Source organism: Emys orbicularis, chromosome 10, assembly GCF_028017835.1.
Source record: "Emys orbicularis isolate rEmyOrb1 chromosome 10, rEmyOrb1.hap1, whole genome shotgun sequence".
Taxonomy (NCBI): domain Eukaryota; kingdom Metazoa; phylum Chordata; order Testudines; family Emydidae; genus Emys; species Emys orbicularis.
This window is the reverse complement of record NC_088692.1, coordinates 13,595,007-13,613,135: the sequence shown is the minus strand read 5'-3', so window position 1 is coordinate 13,613,135 and position 18,129 is coordinate 13,595,007. Positions and strand designations below refer to the sequence as shown.

The window sequence follows — 18,129 nt, the reverse complement described above, 5'->3', positions numbered from 1 at the left end:
CATTTGAGATAGAAAGACTTTTTACATCATCTTGTCCACCCCCATCACGGTCTCAGAGACAATCTTGCTCTGCAATGGTGAGAAAGTCGACATTAAACCTGTACTGAGTCCAATCATGGTCTCATTGTAGCCAACTAGTTTTACTATTAACTTCAATGGGAGCAGGATGAGAACTGTTGTGTGAGAGAGACCTGCAAACCTGGCACATTGCCAAAAGGAGCAGAATATTCTCTGTCAATCAGAATGGATACAGAGAGTGTACAGAGACCCCTGAAATACTTAGGTGAAAATATAAATTAAGAAGTCTCTGCTCAGTAGGTGATCTTCCATACCAAGTATTTCTCACTCCTTACAATAGGGTAAGTTTATAACCAGTGGAAATGCTTTCTGAACCTGGGCCTATAGTCTTCTGACTTCAGAAATGTTACTGTGATTTACACCACAGTAAACAAGATCAGGGTACAGTAGACAGGTGTCTGATAAATGCATATCTGCACAATATTGCTGCTCAGGTCTTCACCTATAGCCAAAAAGCATATAGAGCAGTGCAGATAGAAGGATGCAAAGGTGACCTTTGTACGTTCTGATTCTAGGCCAGCTGTTTGCTGGGCCAACCCTAAGGCTGTACTATGTTATACCAGCTGCCAATTGGGACCAGAATGGCAGCTGGAGATCACTAGCCCAGATCCTGTAGGCGGTATGATGCTAAGTGGCTCCATCACAGCTCAGGATCTGGGCCTATATGCTTTTTATCTCTACCTCGTTTTAACGTTTTAGTTGCTTTTTTTATATACCCAGTCCCTCTATCGTACTGGTGGCAGAAAAATTACCTATTTCAATAGGCGAACTGTAAAGGTAGGTCCAGGTGTCAATTTTTAAGGAATGATCTTAAAGATATTTGGCCTTGACTATTCTGTAGCTTCTGTGGGAAAACAACAGAATTAATACTTATCCTGATGCCAGATTTTAAGGGCCGTTTGTGCCAAGCGCTGTGGACGATTGCCAACAATGCACTGTTTTCCTCCTTCAGACAAGGCAGCGTACAAGGCAATAAAAGTCACAAAGAAAAAAAATATTGCATTTTAAAGATTCTTTCTTTCTACAAAGCTTGCCATTATCTTTTCTCTCTCTGAAGCCAGGAAATGTCCACTGAGTCAACATAAAAGTGACTCTATAATGGGTTATTCATCAACTGTTCATATTTGTGACTGACCTTAATAGTTATCATGTCTCGGGAGCCGACAGCATAGAATACCACCACCTACGGAATGGGCAATATTGAATGCAAAAGAGAGAAAACAAAAAAAAAAAGTGCTAAATTCCCCTCCCCTCACTCCCAAACTCCTTTCTGGTGAAAATCATTTTTAGCTGTTAATGTTGTTTTATGGCCCAGTTACTCCTACCACCATCTGCTACTTTGTGAAAACATTCTGTAGATATTGAAGTAACCAGACCAAGCAAAAGTCTGAGACAGACATCATAATTAAAGTCTCATAACTAATGCTGTGACCAGAACTGGGCTAGCAGCTGCAACCAGCTACGGCAGGAGCTTCTAAGCAACAAACAAAACTTTGAGTAATTTGCAGTGGGAATGGAATACAATTCCCCTCATGGGGTTTGGTGATATGCTTCCCTAGGGGATTTTTTTTTTTTTTTACAATACCTTCAGTTTGCTGAACCTGGTGCATTCAAAAATAAAATGTTGCAATTCTGGAATGCAGTAAAATACATCCCCCCAAAGTTGCCTTTTCTTACAGAGAAAGCTGTGTACATTCTGCAAATCCCATGGAAATCTACACTATAAAGCCACTTGCCCTGCTCTACGGGGCAGGCAAAATCTTGCAAAATCCATAGCCATCTGAACAGTATCTTTATGAACCAGGGCTAAAAGCTATCCCTGCAAGGCACGGTTTTTAGGATCCAGAGAGATAGATGAATTCCTCCAGAGTCTGGGAAATCCCACATCCCCCCTTCCCATCAGTTTGAATACTGTTTATATAGGTATATGTCAAATACTGTTTACACGTTTACAGGAGACAATACTCAGGTGCGGTAAACACAGAGCTAGTACTGCTGAGACTGTGGGCACCTGTAGTTTAGATTTAAAGCACTCAGAGCCACAATGTTCTTGACCATATCGAGTAAATAGTTTGTAATGGTCTGTGAGCAAATGCTTCAATCCCCAAAAGCCTTAACACATATCCTGACAACCTCCTGAAAACCTTCACAGACAGACAGCCTGATTCTGCCAGTCTTACTCATGCTGAGCAATACTTTACTGAGGGGATTTCAATGAGACTTCTTGACTTGAGTAAGGTACAACTTGAGAGGAGTAAAGGTAGCAGAATCAGGCCCAAAGCGTACCCAAAAAGAACAAACAATATGTTCTAACTAAACATACGGTCTTGGGAAACGTTGTACATGGAGGAAAGAATCTTAAAAAGACCCAGCATTTGAAAATGGAATTGTATATACTGCATGTTACTAGGCAACGATTAACATTGGATTTACATCTCAGTACCAACTTTCCTCCTAGTTTTCAGTGTGTCCCATACTGGCAATTGGCAGGGCCATTACCATCAAGGGTATGTCAGTATTTCCAGTATAAATCTCAATTTTAAGGGATTTAAGAATCAGATGGTTTAAATTACAGCTGAATGAGACTGAACACTCTATACAAGCTGTCATCCCAGATGTGAATTAAGACAATTCAATGCAAATTTGTTGTGCTGTGCATAAAGTGTGCAAAAAGGTTGGGTTTTTTTAAATACTTTTAGGTATTTGGGGGCTAGATCTTCCAGAGCTGCTTTGTGCTGCACTGCGGATGGAATCTGATCATAAAGCAGGCATAACCCACAGGATATCCTTCAGTGACACAGAAGCAGCATAAAGGCCCCTATACACACACCCTGATGCTATCACTGGGGGTCATCAGAGCAAGTGGGAGCAATCAGGACACCCCACCTCTGCACCAGTTCCTTGATGCATTTTGTCCTTTGGGACCATTGACAGGAGGCTTAAATTACAGCACCCATGAGGCTGCTTTAATTTATACCTGGGGATCAGATATTCCCAAACTGGCCCCATGTTCAAGGGAATGCCAAGGTGAAGGGCATTAAGCACACCCTTTGAACTCTGTACTCCTCAGATGTAGCCAAGGATCTGGATCTTAAAATTTTGGGGAAATAATAGTTTATAAAAAGTTACAAATTGCGGCCAGTAATTTTGAAGTATAAAATACCTCAGTGGATGTTGCTGTGAGACTGCATCTCTGAAAAATAGCCCACTTATGTTTTGGTGCATAACTTCAGGCATCCGACACTGAAAATGTTGGTCTTGTTTAAAAAAACAAAACCAACCCCTCAAATCCTGTTGCTTCACAGTAGCTATTTATGAAAACCTTAATTTGCGATTACATTAATGTGATAAATGTGTGTGAAGCTTTTTGAAAACGTAAAGCTTCAGATGGAGGAGGAAGGATGGACCAGTTAGGGCACTAGCTCGGGGGTCAGAAGATGGGATTCCATTTTCTGCTCTGCCATGGACTTTCTGTGTGACCTTGAGCAAGTCACTTAGTCTCCCTAGGCCTCAGTCCCTCGTGTATAAGAGGGATAACAACACTGCCCTATTGTTGTGAGGATAAATACACTGAAGATTGTGATGTGTTCAGTAATAGGGGCCATATAAGACAACTAAGTAGCTAAGATAGGATGTGTTTGTTTAAATGTTATGTATAATACTTTTACTATGTGATTTTAGGTTATAATGTCTCATTTTTTGAAAGTTATTGCGCTCAGAAACTTGATACAAATGCCCTGCATTGCCCAGACTGGCTGGGAATATTTTCTGTAATAATGTCAGATGTGAACATGTTTTTTTACATTATTCTCCTCTTTACATTATCTCTTTTAAAAAAATCTTTATTTTCACAGTTAGTTTACAGGCAACTCACTGATGTATGTGTTATCAGCAATGGGTGGCTCAGCAGGAATTAATTTTGATTGTGAGCTAAAGAGTTTTGCATTTATTTATGTGACAAACCATGGTGTTCTCTGCAGTGTTAACAGTACATTCACTGCATGTTATTTTTACCATTACAGATTAGTGTCAAGGCCCAGGGTGCAGAGCAACTCATGGAACTTAAATTCAGAGGTCCTGGTTTCTACCATACACCAACAATGAAATCTACAACAAACTGACAGGGTAAAACAGATGGGAAATGCCCACAATCATGAGTTTTAGCAAATGAATAGTTAAAATGATCCAACTCAGGTTTTGATTTGTTGCCGAGTTTAAAATACACAACCGTATCGCAGCAGTCGTAAATATGTGGGGTGGAGGAAGGAGATGGGAAGACAGGAAGCAAGGAGGAAAAGCCAGAAGCTGTGGCAGCTGAGAGGGGTGATTCAGGTCCTTTGACACTGGGACCCGGGTGGGGAGAGGACAGAAGCAACCAGCTGCTTTAGATTGACCCACTGGTCAATTACCACAAAGATGGTGTTTCTGATGAGAAGGAGTGGCTCCTTTCTTTCTCTTGCTCCATGGTGGTGGTAGGTGGGGAGGGATGATCTTGAGAATTAAGGGTAGCAAAGCTTGTTTGCATAGGCTTTTCCCACACTGTCATGGTTCAGAGAGCTAGGTCGGTTATTTTATAACCTATTTTGTGCCTCCATTCTTCAGAAGAGGTCAGCCTCCCACACAGCCAGAATGCACTCCAGGTTACAACTATAGGGCCTGATCCAATGCTCACTAAATTCAATGGAAAGATTCCCACTGACATCACCAACAGCTGGATCGGGCCCATATATTGCTGGATAGGATTGCTGAATTCAACAAAGCACTGCAGCATGTACTTAATCACATCCCTATTTAGGACAGCAACTACTAAGCACATGCCTAAACTTTAAGTGTTTGACCTCAAAGGGACTTAACCACATGCTTAAAGTTAGGCACATGCTTAAGTACTGTCCTGAATTATTATTAGTATTACCATAGTGCTTAGGAGAGCTAGTCACAGACCAGGACCCTACTGTACAAACACAGAAGGGATGGAATGCTGAACTGGAGCTCATGTGAGCTGTAATATTTAAGCTCAAGTGGTGACACCAGATGGAAACAGAATCAACCCGTGTTGCAAGGACTCTGGGTAAAATAATTCTTTTGTTGTTAAACGAGCTACAGCCCAGGAAATTCAGGCACTTATTGTTATTTTGGTTTCTTTCATTTACTGTTTTAGGTATAGTAGAAGTTGCTGTACTGCGCAGCCCTTGACAAACATATTCACTATCAACCAAATCCTGGTGACACTAAGCAGTTCTGATTGTAGCCTTTGAAACTCCTTTTCTAGACAACATTCATCTTCCTAATTAATAATTAATCACGTTGTATTTTAAAGAGATTATCATATGTGATAGTGGAGTGTGCCTAAGGCAGTGACTTCATTAACCCTACGGAAGAGGTTTACTTTGTAGTTCTCCTGCTTGTTGTAGGGGTATGTGCCAAAGGGGTCTCTTTTAGATTATAGTGTCAAAGTGTAACAATTTAAAGCAGGAAACAATTGGACCATTATTCTTTCTTTCTTTCTTTCTTTCTTTCTTTTTTTTTTTTTTGTTAAACAGCTTTTACTCCATAAATCTTCAAAAGCCTGTTTTGCAATAATACACAAGCCTACATTTACCACAAAAAGCCCTAATCCTGCAAGGTGCTGAGTCCCCCTTAACTCCTACTATACAGGGCCCCTCCATGTTAGTGTTTTTAACCAGAGTGCAAACCTTGTTCAATCTAACCATGGTTTGAACATGGTTTGCAACCATATGGAGTCTATGGAGTTCTAATCTCAAACACTTTTCAGCGGTCATGATTGTTCACAACATGTCCTTGCCCAGGCAGGAGCATCAAACCGAGGCCCTGATTGAAATGTCCAAGTCCATAGGAATGGTCCCCATGATAGTTATAGTTGTGCTTGAAGATAATCGTCCAAGCACAGTTCTACATATCAGTTCTGTCAAGTGTCCTGCTGTATGCATTCATTTTCAAAAGCCTTTACACGGTAGACAAATCATTTCTGTTCATTCCTTATTTAGGACCCACCTTGCAATGATGTCAAGTATCAGAGGGGTAACCGTGTTAGTCTGGATCTGTAAAAAGCAACAAAGAGTCCTGTGGCACCTTATAGACTAACAGAAGTATTGGAGCATAAGCTTTTGTGGGTGAATACCCACTTCGTCAGACGCATGTGGGTATTCACCCACGAAAGCTTATGCTCCAATACTTCTGTTAGTCTATAAGGTGCCACAGGACTCTATGTCACTTCCTGTAATTATGCAATTTCTCATTTGCCTAGTTTTCATAGTAATAATAATATTTGGAGCTTAAAGAGCATCTTTCACCCACCTTTGTAAAGTGCTGTAAGATTTATTATTCTCTGATCTATAAAATAGGGATAGAGACACAAGGATGTTAAAATTTTGTCCATACTGTGAATTACTGGCAGAGCTGAGAATCGAACCAGGAGACCTGACATCATCTCCTTTTCTTACCACTAAGATGATAATAATAATAATAAATAATAATAATGATAATACCTCACTCTTATATAGAGCTTTTCATCAGTAGATCTCAGAGGGCTTTACAAAGGAGGTCAGTATCATCCCATCTCTCTTTTACTTATCAAAAGCTACTATTCTTAAATGGATGACTTTTATACTGGATTTTAAAACTACTGTCCAATATGCAACTGCTCATTATTACATCTAATATCATATTCTCCAGTTTTCCTTGAACTTTATCGCATGTCAAGCTGCATAATGCACACAGTTTTATTTCCTGTGCCTAAGAGTACTTAGCAGGGTTGGGAGATAGAAGAGAACCCATGCAAAGAGCTCCAGTAAGTTGTCCTACATGACTATAATTTGGCATCACCCTAAACCTTTCACTAACTTCTCCTGATGCATCTTTTTCTGTGGGTATGTATATGTTCCTTAAGCCTTTCCAAGCTTTAAGGACTGCCACAGGCATATGGCAGCGGCTCAGTTACCAACCAGACACGATAAGCTCTCAGTATGCAACTGAACTCAGAGGACATTCTGAGCATACTCAGGGCAGTTCCATGACATAACTCTATGCCATATGTGGTGCTTAGTACTGATAAGTGGATCCAAAGGGTCTGATATAGGGAATGGTGGGAGCTGAAAGACGCAGCGTAGTACTTCGCAGCTGTGGACCCTGCATTTTCTGGCAGCTGAATCAGAAAAACTTTCTTTTAGGTACTGCACCACTGTGCCAAGTTTTGGGCTGAATTTACAGACCAGCATATGAAAACAACTTCCTCTCTCACTACTGTTGCCTGTTAACTTTTCCAGTAGCCTGAATAGCAGACAACTATAACAGTCCTTTCTCCTGGTACCATGGCCCTGATCCCGCTCCCACTGAAGTTAATGGCAAAGCACTAATTGAACTCAGCTGAATCAGGCCCCATTTGAATGACATTTTATTTAGATTTACATTTTTTTTTACTGGAGTTTTAACTTAGCAGGCTCCTACTTTAAAATGGTAGTTAAAAATACTTGCTTTATATGAAGTCAAATGAATAAAGCCTTCCTAGTGTTGGGTAGTTTATAATACAAGTGCAATTTATTTGTTAGAAACTGTACATCTGTTATGAGTTACACTTGCCAAAATATAATTCTTTTATGGTAACAATTGCTGCATGGTGCTTAAAGCTTTGCACCTCTGTGCCAGGAATCTCATATGGAATAATTCCATGACCTTGGAATCCAACAGATACATTCCACATCTGCCTAGTCTGAGAAAGCCTGAGTTTGTTGTGTGAAAAGCGTAGTGGAAAACAAGATCTGTAAATGTCTGAAAATACAGAGCCTGCCGTTTTGATTTTTTTTAAAACAGTTTCAACTCAGTAGTAAATAAATCTGGGGCCAATAGTTATTTCATTACTATTAAAGGATAAAATCACTACTGATTTCTTGTATCTTTAAATTATGAAGTATGGTACAGAAGGTAAAAAAAAATTTACATCTGAAAAACAATTTTCTTAGCCATTAGATATTTAAATTGAGACAAGTCTTGATGGTATCTGCTGCTGATTGTAGATTTACATGAAAAATGAGGAGCCCATGCTAATGCAGGAAGACATCGTATGGGTGTTTATGAAAATTTAGGGTGGAAGAAAAGTGTAATTGTCCTGGAATCCTGAGGATATATTTACCACTAGAGAGAGAGAGACAGACAGACACAAATGCACACATACACGCTCTGTGTCTGTTTGCCCATCTGCAAAATGGGGCGAATAATACTTTCCTACCTCCAGTACATGTGGCTACGGACATCTTAAATGGGTAGGGTTTTTCTGTTACTAGTATCATTACCTCAGTTTTGCATGTAAGGAAATGGGGACAGAGAGGGGCTATGCTACTCATTTGGCAGACAATGAGGATAGATGTATTAGATATGGGCCAGGGTTTTTATCGTGGTTGTGACATTGACTTTGTGCAAGTAAGGCTTGTCTACACAAACATTTAGTTTGCAGCAAGCTGGGATGTGAACCTATCCTACACTAGCCTGCCGCACAAGAGTGTCTGTATGGAGCGTGCTGAAGTGCAGTAACAGTTCCTTAATACATTTTTGATCTACTCCTATTTCAAAGCAGGATAGATCAAAGTGTACGAAGGAACTGTTAGAGCATATCAGCAGGGTCCACACAGAGACTCATTGTGCAGTACACTAGTGCAGCTGGCCACAAACTAAATGTTTGTGTAGACACACCGAAGTCATGTGAACCATTCTTTGGGGCAGGGCCTAACACAACAGAGTCCTGACTGGTTGAAGCCTCTAGGGAGTACCGGAATATAAATTATTGTTTCCTCTTCTGTAAAGTATGGATGATGATGCTTAACATTTTTGTGGCACTCTTCTTCCATAGATCTCAAAAGAGGCTAAAATTATTAGTGCAGACAGTAAAACTAGAGTCTCTCTCACTTCTTGAGCAACATTCTGCCCTCTTTCCCATCAGTGCAATCCTGCTGGAGTCAGCGGAGTCACACAGGTATAACTAAGGGAAGAAATGGGCCCCCAATGCTCATCTTTATCTGGTGTATGACATATTGTGTCAGTGTAGATATGTATTTTTTTTAATAAATCTCTTTAATGATCACAACTATTCAGGAAAGCACTTAAATGCCTGCATAGGCCATCCCTGTTCATGAAAGCACTTAAAAGTGCTTGACTTTGATTTCAAATGGGACGTGAACACATGCTTAGGAATGCTAAATACTGTAATGCATAACAGGGATGCTTTCCTGAACTGCGGCTTGAACACTGACAATATAAGTAATAAAATAAGCCAAAGGATTGTGTGGAAAGAGTGCTATGGTACTAGCAGGATGAGTGAACAAATGCAAGGCAGTGGAGATTATTCCAGGTGACAAAAATACTCAATGCGCCTGTTAAGAGAAAGATGGACTCCACCACCGTACGCTGTCAGCAGAAAATTATTCATGGTTTACTTTGTGGTTGCTTTTCTGATCATCCTGGAGTGTGAAAGTTCTGATTGTAGGAGGAAGGCCAGACAGCTAATTTATAGCAAATTTGCAAACATTCACTGGTTTTGGAGGGAGCCACATACCTTGCCCCTTCAGGGACAGAGAAAAGGCCAGAATGAGTTAGAAAACGGAAGTGCCTTATGTCAACAGGGTGGGGCCATGTAAGTAGAGTGGGAGAAAGGAATCTTGAGTTCTGTTCCTTACTTAGCCACTGACTCACTTTGTCCCAAAGCACCTAGGCCCTGTTTTTCACAAGTGGGCACTAATTTAGTTACTACCCTTTTTTTGGCATCCAATCTGAGACATTTGCAGATGTGCTGAGGACTGATATCTCCAGCTGAAGTCAATGGGAGCGGTGGGTACTCAGCACTTCAGGAAAAAATGGAGGCACTCTCAATTAATGGACACTGCCCTTAACCTCTCTGTGACTCAGGTCACCCGTCGGTAACATGGTTATCTACTTCGTAGTGTTGTTGTGCGGTTTAATCAACCTTTTAAAGTGTGCAGAGATCCTTGGAGGAAAGTAGCCATAGATATTAGGTTAAATAAAAAAGCATAAAAGCATGTATTGTCAATAACTGTGTGTATGGGTATTTGTATATTTGAAATACAAAGTTATAGCTGCACTGAACCACAAGACATTTGAATTGTTTTGTAACAAATACTGTCTATATTGTCACAAAATAATCTATTGGTTTTATTAATTTATTTGTCATAGACACCCTATCTAGGTGCTGCAAATTGGTTATTACAACAAATGAAAATCCAACCAACTCAATAATATCTTCCTCTTCATATTGAACAGCTGGTATTGTATCAGGCAGATACTATACAATAGTTTACAGAACAACATTATTATTTCCTGGAATCAAAACAGGGCTGCAAACTCACAGCTAAATAAACATATAATTACGACTGGCCACAAAAATCAGCACAGATGATTGCCAAACCAACAGCATCAGAAAACAGTTTGAATGTCAAGTGTAAGAGGCATAACATACTAACTAGGCTAATCAAAAATTCAAGTTACCATTTGAGCGCTGCTGAATGTATACATTTCTTTGGACAAATCATGTCAGGTGCTACCTCATGTACCAGGAATGTTCCTGTGAAGGGCCAACGTGGTCGGAATGTTAGCACCTCAAAGTAATGTTATAGAGGAAAACAACTATGAAGGTTAACAAAACATGGGTGGCTTATCTAGCAGGTTAACAAAAACTATGGTGCCAACTATTTAAAATCTGTGGTAGGCCTGACACTCCTAGGGAACCTTATATGGTGAGAGTTACAAACCTATATAAACTTGGAGACACCCTTTGGGACATCAATCCCAGAAGTCCCTGTGATTGTTTCAAAGCTTCAGAAGCTGGGCCATTGCTTTTTCTAAGTACACACCTATTGTACATAATAATCATAGAAATGTAGGGCTGGAAGGGACCTCGAGACATCATCAAGTCCAGCCAAGGCAGGACCGAGTAAACCTAGACTTCCATGACAGGTGTTTGTCCAACCGGTTTTTAAAAACCTCCAATGATGGGGATTCCATAATCACCCTTGGAAGCCTATTCCAGAGCTTAATTACCCTTATAGTTAGAAAGTTTTTCCTAATATCTAACCTAAGTCTCACTTGCTGCAGATTAGGCCCATCACTTCTTGTCCTACTTTCAGTGGACATGAAGAACAATCGATCCACATCCTCTTTATAACAGTTCTTAACATATTTGAAGATTATCAGGTCCCCCATCAGCCTCCTTTTCTCAAGACTAAACATGCCCAGTTGTTTTTACCTTTCCCCATAGGTCTCCACTGGACTCTCCATTTGTCTCCACTGGACTCTCTAGCTTGTCCACATCTATCCTAAAATGTGGTGCCCAGAATTGGTCACAGCTGAGGCCCTACTGCCGAGTAGAGGGGGACAATCACCTCCAATGTCTTACATACGATACTCCTATTAATATGCCCCAGAATGATAGTAACCTTTTTTGTAACTGCATCACATTGTTGACTCATTTTCACTTTGCGTTAGTATAATATATAATAAAAATCCAGTCTAAAATTGCTTCTGCATAGTGTCACTGTGTACTGTTAAACAGCTGCCATATCACACCCCAAAAGTGACTGCATTTCAGTTGCATGTGAAATTATTCCTGTATTTATAGCATGCAAATAACTCAGTAATGTTTGTAGAGTATTTGTGGATGTAAGGCCATAAATAAAAAAAAAGAATATGAAAGGAGCTAATATTTTTTGGACATATGTAACTGCAAACCAGCCAAACTACTTTCAACCAAAGTTTGCAAAATAATTTGTTCCTGATGGCTCTGCTCACATCTCCTGAAAAAAGTTTTATATCTGAGCCATAAACCTCTGTGAAATGAGGTTCAAACTACAAACCCAGAACTACAGCAGCACAAGCAGGCACAAGTGTAACTTGTATATAAAATAACTGGTAAGGGGATTTCATTCTTTAACGCAGAAAAACACAGGCAGCTTCCAAAGTGAGAAACATGTAGATGAAATTCTAGGAGTGAATGGATGAATGGCTGGAGGGATAGAAGAACAGATAGTACATGAGTATGCAGTGCTAGTGCTTTGCTACCCATTCAAGTCTTCGCAGCTGTTCAGTTAAGAGGAGGAAAATAAAGGCCTTTGGTAACTCTTAAGCAGGCTGCCAATTTTCCACACTGGATTTGATGGCTAAGAAAACTTAGTTAGTGCTGTAGCCTTTTGCTGCTCCATGGAGCCACAAATTTTTTAGAAAACTTGTAGAAATGTACACTGTGTTGTTTGACAAAGAAGCTATATTTTCTAAATGCTGCTTACATACAAGCTGTTTTACTAACTAAAAATATATTATGGGCTGGATTTTTAAAATCTGTCCTCCCTTTTTGCACCCACAGTTTTTTGTGGGCACAATTAATGTCATTTAGACATTTTAACTACTTGATATGCAGATGCAATGACTTGCACTCAAAATTTTGTGGGCATCAAAAGTGGGGAAGCCAGGTCCAAAGTTTCTTCAGTGCTTCAGCACCCGCATAAAAAGGAAGAAAAAAAGGCATTTTATACACACTATATTCACTGTGGGCCACATGCTGGCTCCCTTTTTGGCAACTGCCCAAAAATCCGAGAGAGGAGGGAGCCCAGGGCCGCCCAGAGGATTCAGGGGGCCTGGGGTCTTCGGCGGCGGGTCCCGGGGCGGAAGGACCCACCGCCGCGGGTCTTCGGGGCACTTCGGCGGCGGGTCCCGGGGCGGAAGGACTCCCCGCCGGGGGTCTTCAGGGCACTTCGGTGGCGGGTCCCGGGGCGGAAGGACCCCCCCGCTGCCAAATTGCCGCCGAAGACCCGGAGTGGAAGAAGCTCCGGGGGCCCGGGGCCCGCGAGAGTTTTCCGGGGCCCCCGGAGCGAGTGAAGGACCCTGCTCCAGGGGCCCTGAAAAACTCTCGTGGGGGCCCCTGCGGGGCTCGGGGCCTGGGGCAAATTGCCCCACTTGCCCCCCTCTCTGGGCGGCCCTGAGGGAGCCAAGGGAGCTCTGGCTGCCCTCACAAAATTCTGAGATGCTGCTTTGCAGGCCCCTAATGATTCTAGAGTGGGGCTTAATGGGTAGGGTCTATACCTTTGTATATGTATGTTCCCTGAGCTAGCAATAGAAACTATGCAGCCAAAACTCTTGGATGTGGATAGATGGAGTGAGGGTTCCTAATACTGTAAGAATATGGTCACACACTAAAGCTGTTTTTGTATTTTTGAGTCATTTTTACATTATCTTCTTTCTCCAAGTCACATTATATTTGTGTGTGTGTAAAATACCCATCAACATCTGCTTGCTTGTGAGGCAGAAGGGAGATGATGAAGCTGAAAGGGAAGTGTCAGATGACCTCCCAGAGGACGTCTCAGCTGCCTGACTGGTCTGACTGCCTGTGTGAGAGCAAGTGAGAAAGCCACCCAGATTTGGTTTAAGCAAAGTAGAGGAACAGATTACCGCTACCACCTGTCACAGTTGCTAGGCTAACTGCACCTCTGACCCCTCCTGGTCTCTTTGAGTGCCCCCCCCCCCACCTCAGGCCTCAAGCTTTCACCTCTCTTGGGTGGGGAGGAAGTGAGGAGGGAATCCCATGATTCTCTCACTCTCGGACCAGACTTTGGGCTGCAGATCTCTGGTGTTAACTGTGATTATCTCAGCAGACCCGAGTTTGGTTCAGTACCTGCAGTTCTGTTCCTTCTGGGAGCACCTTCTTAAAGCAAAAGTATTGTTTATTTAGAACTCGAGCATTTCAGAGAAAACAGATCTTAAAACAACATATAGTCTATACACATGCCTATCTTTCCCTGAGGCATAAGCCGAGGGCTGGGGAAGGCCCCAACTGCTTCAGCCACTCCCACAAGACCAGTGTCTGTATTCCATGTCTCCAAAGACAGCAGACACTCAGCTTCCACTCCCTTTCTCTCCAGAGAGAGTCCTTTTCACTGTTCAGGGTCCTTTTGATCTCTACGGTCCCAACCTTGGCAAAACAGCTGAGGAACTTTGGGCTGGAGCCTGGAAGCCATCTTCACCACTAATCACTGCTCTACAGCCAAAATGCTTCTGAAATAAATGTAGTCAAACTTTACTAATTCTGGGTCACTGAGAACGAAAATGATGCTTAAAATTGTTGATTGGCTCTAGTTTTCAAGATATGCTATTGGGTCAGTATATACGACCCTTGACTTGGGAATGGCGGAGGATAAGTGAGTTATAAAGGGAAGGGATCTCAATTTAAACCAGAAATGACTAAAATACATCTTTGACTGGATCTATGAATAAATCCATGACTGGGTTTGGACAGTACTTGCTTTTTAGGCAAAACAATGAATGATGCAATCTGAAGCTGGTATTGCGTCATACATGATATGAATTGCATCATGTTATTCCTAGAAGTCATGGATGATGCAGTCATAACGAAGCTTACATCACTCTGCTGAACAAATTGCCCTATATCAGCTCTAGAAATCATACAGTGTCGTGCTCTCTTCTTTGTCAGTGTTTGATTTTGCAAAGGGACACATTTCTGTTTAGCCAAAGTGAGCAGAGATGCCTCGTACTTGTGTGAACAGTGCAGATAACTTCTGCTATGTTTGTGGTGAAGTGACTTTTGCATCACAAAAGCGCAGTATAACCACTATGGTTAAGAAAGCCTATCACCTTTATTTTGGCTGCAAAATTGGAGATCAGGACAAGAGGTGGGCCCCACACATATGCTGCAACACGTGTGCAACAAATCTTCACCAGTGGTTGAACAGGAAAAGGAAATCTAGGCCTTTTGCAGTGCCAATGATTTGGAGAGAGCCAACAGATCATACCAGCAATTGTTACTTCTGCATGGTGCCTCCAGTTGGGAAAGGTGTGTCAAAGAAGAAAAAGTGGACTGTGCATTATCCAAACATTCCATCAGCTATACGCCCAGTACCCCACGGAGAAGGACTGCCGGTTCCTGATGCACCAGAATCATTCTCACTTGAGTCAGACGAGGAAGAGGAAGAGGATGAAACTTCTGGTCCTGAACCATCAATGTCACAGGACCCACATTTTCTCCCATCCTCCTCCTCTGAACCACACCTCATAACACAAGGTGAACTGAATGACCTTGTCAGGGATTTGGAACTACCCAAGAGTAAGGCAGAGCTGTTGGGCTCCAGACTACAGCAGTGGATTCTCCTGGCAGGTGATGTTAGGGTTTCCATGTTCCGTGACCGTCAAAAGGATCTTGTCCCATTCTTCTTCATGGAAGGTGATCTTGTAGCCTGCAACAACATCGATGGTGTGATGGCAGCCCTCAACATCGTTCACGATCCAGATGAGTGGAGACTGTTCATTGATTCATCCAAGACAAGTCTTAAAGCTGTTTTACTGCATAATCGCAATGTTTTGCCATCAATTCCAGTTAGTCATGCAGTCCATATGAAGGAAACCTATGACAACATGAATCAACTTTTGAGGTGCATAAACTATGACCAACATCAGTGGCAGCTTTGTGGCGATTTGAAGGTTGTTGCTCTCTTGCTTGGTCTGCAGACTGGATACACAAAGTCCTGCTGTTTTCTCTGTGAATGGGATAGTTGTGCAAGAGATTCCCACTACATCAAGAAAGATTGGCCACTCCTAAAGTCATTGGAGCCTGGGAGGAAAAGTGTTCAGCATCCACCACTTGTTGAATCAAGGAAGATTTTGTTACCACCCTTACACATCAAGCTGGGTCTGATGAAGAACTTTGTCAAGGCCATTGACAAAACACAAGCAGCTTTCAAGTATCTCCGTGGAAAATTTCCAAGGTTAAGTGAAGCTAAGATAAAGGAAGGTGTCTTTGTTGGTCCTCAGATTCGTGAACTTCTTCGAGATGATGCATTTGACCATGCACTGCGTGGCAAGGAAAAGACGGCATGGAAAGCCTTCCAGTTAGTGGCAATACATTTTCTCAGAAACAACAAGGCAGACAACTACAGGTTGTTGGTGGAAAACCTCCTCAAGGCATACAAAAGCCTTGGTTGCAACATGTCACTAAAGATACATTTTTTGCACTCTCATCTAGATTTTTTTCCACCGAACTGCGGAGCAGTGAGCGACGAGCACGGCGAGCGATTTCACCAGGACATTGCAACAATGGAGAAACGCTCTCAGGGCAAATGGAGCCCATCAATGCTTGCAGACTATTGCTGGACAGTGACAAGAGATGCTCCATTTAATGAATACAAGAGACAAGCCAAGAAGCGCCGAGTAGACACTGAATAGGACTAAACTATGTACAGAATAGTTTGCCTTTTGTTTCATAATAAATTTTATTTATATAACCCTTTTGCTGATTTTTAAAGTGTTACATAAACAGGGCAGGTGAAATATTATCATGTAAAGCAACCATAAACACATGAAAAGACCTAGGTTTACAATTTATGATTAAAACTCTACTATCTACACAATATACATAGACATAAAATGTAAAAACTTAAATATCTTAGAAACAGTAGCCAATCAGTTGTTTTAATTGTCATATTTGAATTCAGCACATCAAAATACATAATAAATAGCACATTTTATCTCTGAAGCAGACGACTTCTCAAAAATTGTAGACCAGTGTAGCCAGTGTCTTGGAATTGCCCCCCAAGCATTTGTTAGGAGGATGCTTATTGTCACAGGGTTCACTCATCGCTGGGGTGGCTGTGTCTGGGGAGTAACTCCACTCGGTCTGTTGCCCTGATCTCTCTCTTGTTCATGCTGCAGCCCCTCTTGCGCACCAGGAGTTTCTGTGCTTCCTCTTTTGTGACTCAGTTGCTCCCTCTTCATGGCTTGGCCCTCTGGTCAGGTCACTATAGTTTTCCCCTTCTCGGGTATCAGCAGCCCTCCAATCCAAGGCTATACCACTTCCTCAGTGTCTGGTAGGGGAACCTGTGCCCTCCCTCTACTCCAGGTTCCAGCTCCAGGACCCACTGGGCCAAGGTCTGCACTGTCCCAAACCGTACTGCAGTTACCCCAAGCCTTTTCCTACTCCACCTCTATCAGGTTTTCACTCCACCACCCTCCTGGGTAAACTCTTTCTTCAGGGCCTGGATCTCAGGGCTTCTACTCTCCCCCAGGGTTTCCTCCTTTCCCTCTCTAAACCCACAGTACAGCCCCTTCTGTCCTCTCTTCTTGGCCTTATACCAGCCTTGCCTGCTCCTGCTCAGCGGGGCTCTATCCTCAGAGATTGCCTGTCAGCCTAATCCCTCCCTCAGGTGTGGCCTATCAGGTTAATTAGTCCCTTCTGAGCCTCAGTTACCCCACATTAGCCTGGAAAAGATTAACACCCCATCACAATTATCTAGAGCCATTGCGTTGCCTTCTTGCTTGTTTTGACAACATCCCCCTCTTAAACTAGACCAATACATTCAAATAGGAAATCTAATAACCCAGCACAGCTATACAGTATCTCTACCTTACTGACCATGCCACATACAGTATTCATAACTTTACAGATCAGTATTCTTAGATTATTACATAGCAGCTCCACCTCTCCCACACTTCCCCCTAGAAGCCAATGGTACAGATTAAGATCTCAGTTGATTCTGGAGTAACTCTCCTAACCTCAGTCGAGTTATTCCAGATTTACAATGGATGAACTGAGATTAAATTTGGCCAATTTTTTTCATTCCAATCGCTTGAACATAACCACACCAGGGGAAATTCTGTCAGAAAGCCACACTTACTTCTGTGATGATGAAAAAGTCATCCCCTGGCTCTCCCTGCACAACAATTTTTTCTCCATCTTCAAACTGGACGGGTTCTAGTGCATCCGCTACTGTAAGGCGTTCCCATTTGTCCAATGATTCTAAAATATTAAAGATGATACAGCTTTACTGTAAAAGTGTCTAACTTTGACACAGGATTCACATCTAACCCGATACTTCTGGTTCTATTTAAAAAGAAATATTAGAAGACAATGAAATTGTGGTCAGTTCACTTTTATTTCATCGGTGCCTTTTGCCTGAATCTCTATTCAGGAAACATGAAAGTGTTGACTATCTGTGTGATTTCTGATGCCCAAGATGAAGTGAATAATTTTAA

The 18,129-nt window shown here is 41.9% G+C and overlaps 1 protein-coding gene across 1 annotated transcript in view; it reads right to left on the bottom strand.

Moving 5' to 3' along the window:
- PRKAR1B (protein kinase cAMP-dependent type I regulatory subunit beta) overlaps window positions 1–18,129 on the bottom strand; it is a 128,333-nt gene that overhangs the window by 17,434 nt on the left and 92,770 nt on the right. The window contains exon 8 of the mRNA XM_065412334.1: window positions 17,772–17,893. Within this exon, the coding sequence (XP_065268406.1) occupies window positions 17,772–17,893 (122 nt within the window). The remainder of the gene's footprint in view (window positions 1–17,771; window positions 17,894–18,129) is intronic.